This window comes from Neltuma alba, unplaced genomic scaffold, assembly GCF_004799145.2.
Source record: "Neltuma alba isolate B1F8T4 unplaced genomic scaffold, ASM479914v2 tig00012917_pilon, whole genome shotgun sequence".
In the NCBI taxonomy this organism is placed as follows: Eukaryota; Viridiplantae; Streptophyta; class Magnoliopsida; order Fabales; family Fabaceae; genus Neltuma; species Neltuma alba.
Window position 1 is genome coordinate 236,012 of NW_021637284.1, and position 5,141 is coordinate 241,152.

Genomic DNA, 5,141 nt, shown 5'->3' on the forward strand with positions numbered 1-5,141 from the left:
TTGTCCTGTGTGACTCTTGATGCTAGGAAACCCAGTACAGCGTGTCCACTGTCTCCTGATATATATATATATATATATGTTGGATTTTTTTTTTTTGGTTTTGTTTTTAAAATATTTCTAGGAAAGGCTTATATACCATGAACTTCAAAAAAAAAAAAAAAAAAAGTTAGTGATAGAAAAGGTGCGCGGAAAAAGACGAGGGTATCTATAATAATTAATTAACTGAATATTTTTAGGCCACGCAACCTAATTATTTATAATCATTCACAAAGAACATTGAGTCTGCTGATTGGTTTCTGAATATATCTTTTCTCATAATCATGCCTTAATGTAATGCTCCCAAGTGTAAAGCCGATTTTGTTGCCACTTTCCGCTGTTATCGCTTAAAGACACGGGAGAAGCTTATAAAAGCAGCCTATCGACTTTACAGTTTCATTGAAATCACTTGATTTAGGCATTTTGTTACAACCAGAAAATGGAAACTCTTTGTCGGAAGCATAAGATTAAGGCTTTTCTCAATTTATAGGAAGCTGCAAAAACGTCTTTCTGTTTCACTTTCTACCTATATACTAGTATTATAAATCAGAACGACAGAATCAGACAAATCAAAAAGACGCTCATGTCTGATTCATACCTCAATCTATGGCTTCTTTCTCTCATTCTAGCCCTCCCCATTATCCTTCTCTTCAGAAGAAAGCAACCCAAGCTTAATCTCCCCCCCGGCCAAATGGGATGGCCTCTTGTTGGGCAAACTATTGGGTACTTGAGGCCACACCCTGCTACGACCATAGGAGAATTCATGGAACAGCATATTGCAAGGTACACCAAAAGCAAATTCAATCTTCTTTTTCATAGAAACGACTCAGAAAGTGTGTCTTGTTCTGTAGGTATGGTAAAATCTTCAAGTCGTCATTGTTTGGGGAGCCAGCGATTGTTTCAGCAGATGCAGAGCTGAATAAGTTCATATTTAACAACGAAGGAAAATTGTTTGAATGTAGCTACCCAAAAAGCATTGGCGGAATACTAGGAAAATGGTCCATGTTGGTCGTCGTCGGCGACATGCATAGAGACATGAGAGCTATAGCGCTCAACTTTATGAGCAATGCCATGCTCAGAACAACGATGCTGAAAGACGTGGAGAGGCACGCCCTGCTTGTTCTTAACTCGTGGAAGCAGGATTTTAAATTTTCCGCTCAAGAAGAAGCGAAGAAGGTAAACAAAATTTCAGGCTGGTGGATTTTGTGATTTCTGGTGAAACGGTAATAAGTTCTTATGCTTTCTTTCGAAATTGCAGTTCACCTTCAACTTGATGGTGAAGAATATCTTGAGCCTCGAACCTGAAACTCCTGAGGCAGAGGCGTTGAAGAAAGCGTACGCCACTTTCATGAAAGGGGTGGTTTCGGCGCCTCTGAACTTACCTGGAACGGCATACCGGAAGGCTTTACAGGTTATAATCCATAACTATTTAATGAACCCCGTTCAGTATCCGTTAAATATTAGCTTTTGATATTGTGTGTGTCATAATTTTACAGTCTAGGTTCACCATACTGAAGTTCATAGAGAGGAAAATGGAAGAAAGAAACCAAAACATCAAAGGGGGTGATAAAGGCTTGGACGATGACCTTCTAAGCTGGGTTTTAAAGAATTCAAATCTGACATCAGAACAAGTTCTTGACCTGATTCTAAGCTTGCTTTTTGCTGGGCATGAAACTTCATCCGTAGCCATATCTCTGGCACTTTACTTTTTACCGGCTTGTCCTAGAGCTGTCCAGCAGCTAAGGGTAAGCAGGCACGACGATGTCACGTGTGCGGTATATGAAAATCTAAATTTTTACTGAATTCTCTTTTCTTTTTCCGGGGAAATAATAGGAAGAACACAGAGAAATTGCCAGAGCCAAAAGAGAAGCGGGTGATGTGGAATTGACTTGGGATGACTACAGGCGGATGGAGTTTACTCACTGGGTAAGACACAAAAGATGACAGAAAAAAATGGGAATTTTTCTTTTCGACTGATTTCCTTTCATTTAATAATTGTACGATTCGCACTCCATTAAGATAAGCTCCTCTTCGTATCCTGAAGGTCGTCAACGAAACACTTCGGCTGGGAAACGTGGTGAGATTTCTTCACAGGAAGGCTATCAAGGATATACGGTACAAAGGTAGGACTTTAAAAAATGAAAATTTTCTTTCATAGAGAAAGAATAGAGAAGGACCAGTTTGTTGGAGTCGAAGAAAAATTATAGTATAAATTCCTTTCGGTATGTATATTGAAAATGTTTGTTCATGTTTGAAAGGCTATGACATTCCACGTGGTTGGAAAGTCCTTCCGGTTCTCGCCGCCGTGCATCTTGATCCTTCAAATTTTGACCACCCTCAACTCTTCGATCCATGGAGATGGCAAGTGAGTTCTTATTACGATTAATCTCACTCCGTATGCCTGATTTATAATATTTATCATACTCCCTTTTCACTTTTCTAAACCCCATTCCTTACAACCATATACTATCTTCAATTCTTAATATAAGACTTTATTTAATTTTTATTTTGATTCTAAATATAATATCCTTATCCATTTTGTCTTTCATATTTATACATTTTTTTTAAAATAGCCCTTCTAACAATAATAGTTCTAGTCAATACACTTGATTAGTAAGGATATTTTAGAAAGACAACACCTATTTAGGACAAATAACTAGTTCAAATTATTTTTTTAATCTCTTTAAATTAGTTAACTGTTTTTATAACCAGAATAAAAGGTGGTATTAAGGAATCTAATTAAAGGTACAGCGCTCCATGCATGAATGAAATTTAAATCGTTTCTAGTTCGTAATGCATGCATTGACACATGTATGTGGAGTAACTTCTCCTTCATTCTATTGGTGTGTGCGGGTCCCCGCAGCGTACCACAGCCTCACAGGCTGTGGATTTCGCTAAAATTGTCGTTTAGTGTTACACGCAATCCCAGCCCTCGTCATCTTCCATTCTAGGACACAGTAGGATTTTCAGTCTGGCGTTTCAGACCACACCCAGGTACAGCATAAATGTACGGCTTTGACAAGCTGAAAGAGTCCTCCATCAACTCAACATTCATTAATGTTGACTTTTACTCATATCATCCTCATTCGGAAGCAAGACATTTTCATCACGGCTCTAGCTATATTCATGATTAATTAGTGTCAGTACACTTGTCGTTTTCCTCTTCCAACCCCTTACCCATATCAAGAAAATGTTGAAGCAATGAAGTAATGGTGAGTAGAGTAACATAAAGAAAGAAAAGAAAAAGCAGCGTAAATTATTTCAAATTAAACGACATTGTGTTTTCATCCATAAATGCTATCATCCTAACTCGTCAAAGACGATTATGGCTTTTACATCGGGCGTGAGACCGTGGAGACAGATTAATAAGGTTGTGGCTTACGATGGAGGACTGATCAATGGACCCAACCAGTAACAGTGGTCAAATCAGCTGAAGCCGCACGTCTGGGTAAGTGTCCAAGGATATTTTGTGGGCATGAAGTGTCATGATCGATGAGGGAGCAAAGAGCTGGCGTCCCCCACCTGATGCCGTGAAGACGATGATCATATCATATTTGCTCCGTTGGAACGTGTGGTCAGGGCCTAATTAGCCAGTTTCTCTTCCTATATACTATCAATGCCCATGTGGAAGTGGGCTTCCCCTCTTGCACCTGCATCTGTGCTTTTATCTCCTGTCTGGTCCAAACCAGATTTAATTTCTTATGCCCATTCTCATATGTTTACCTGGGAAAAAAAATTCAAAGAGATCAGTTTGAGAGTTCATAGATAGCCAAGGGCAAAGGGACCCAACCATAACGAAGACGGTGATAGGAACCTCAGACAGATATACTGGCATCATAAGTCAGCAACCTTCTAAAACCAAATCTAACATTATCAATATGCCCTTAGACGACTCGGGTTGTTTGATATTGGCCTTTGAGTCTCTCTTTCTCATATGAGTTCTGCTTCTTCTTGCTTACGTATGATTAATAGCCATACTCGTTCGGTGATACTACCTTCGGTACTAAATATAAGAGTTAGTTGACTAATTTGAGTAAATTAAGAAAATAAATTAAATTAGTTATTTGTAATAAATAGGTATTGTCTTTCTTAAAATATCTATGCTAATCAAGTTTATTGGTTAAAACTATTATTATTAGAAGAACTATCTTAAAAAAAAATGAATAAGTATGAAAAATAAAGTGGATTGAGATCTTATATTTAGAACGAAAATAAAAATCAAATGACATTTTATATTAAGAACCGAGGTAGTATATAGATTTCTGGATTTTTTTTCCTCAGGCCCTAGTCTCTCTCTCTCTCTTCATTTATTGATTTGATAATTGATACTGCGCAGAACAATGGGAGTCGTGGAGGCAGCACAGGCACGAGCAATAACTTCATGCCGTTTGGAGGAGGGGGGAGATACTGCGCGGGATCAGAGTTGGCGAAGCTAGAAATAGCGATTTTCATCCACCATCTCATCCTCAACTGTGAATGGCAGTTGGCTGAACAAGATCAAGCTTTTGTGTACCCTTTCGTTGATTTTCCTAAAGGCTTACCCATCACGGTCCAACGTCTATCTTTGATTTGATCGTGTTTGTGTTTCCTTTAATATATACCCATATATCTCTATGGACTATGTGGCCTAGCTAGAGCACAAGTCTGCCAGAAGGAGACAAACTGAAAAAACCAAAAAAAGAAATTACGAAACATACTCATTAGATCAGACCACTTCATTATATGTATGTGTGTGTGAATATAAAGTATAAATATTCCTGCCATGCATAAGCCTGGACCTGCAAGCCAATATGTTGAAGTTTAGTTTATTCCACACTGTTGTAAACTTTAGATCTGTATATGCGCCTTTGGGGTGCGCGTGTAAATATATATGATATCTTGATTGGTTCATCTTTCGTTGTGCATGATTTATTATATCTTATTATTTCCTAATTTCTTCCGACCGCAAAACGGTTTTGAATTTATCCCATATCTCGGAATAGCTATGCATGGCTAAGGGTAGAAACAGGTCAGGTCAAGCCTCACTCTTAATAGGACCAGCCTGTGGTGAGACCTGTTGGCCTAAACCTGGCCTTGGCCTGTGAAAGGTCTTTTATTAGGCCTGA

At 38.5% G+C, this 5,141-nt stretch overlaps 1 protein-coding gene across 1 annotated transcript; it reads left to right on the forward strand.

The window, feature by feature from the left end:
* The first annotated feature begins 436 nt into the window (after positions 1-436).
* On the forward strand, positions 437-4,928 carry LOC114732491 (cytochrome P450 90B1-like). Its single transcript, XM_028919764.1, has 8 exons — positions 437-819; positions 888-1,212; positions 1,295-1,447; positions 1,533-1,781; positions 1,870-1,962; positions 2,081-2,159; positions 2,295-2,401; positions 4,373-4,928. Exons 1-8 carry the CDS (start codon positions 620-622, stop codon positions 4,607-4,609), a joined length of 1,443 nt encoding a protein of 480 aa, XP_028775597.1. The 5' UTR covers positions 437-619; the 3' UTR covers positions 4,610-4,928.
* Positions 4,929-5,141: the final 213 nt, after the last annotated feature.

Excerpts from the sequence above, each read along its gene's own strand:
- LOC114732491 (XM_028919764.1), top strand. The coding sequence starts at position 620 with ATGTCTGATTCATACCTCAATCTATGGCTTCTTTCTCTCATTCTAGCC. Across the intron at positions 1,782-1,869 it reads GAGCTGTCCAGCAGCTAAGG|GAAGAACACAGAGAAATTGC; the intron begins GTAAGCAGGCAC and ends GGGAAATAATAG. Across the intron at positions 2,402-4,372 it reads TCGATCCATGGAGATGGCAA|AACAATGGGAGTCGTGGAGG; the intron begins GTGAGTTCTTAT and ends GATACTGCGCAG.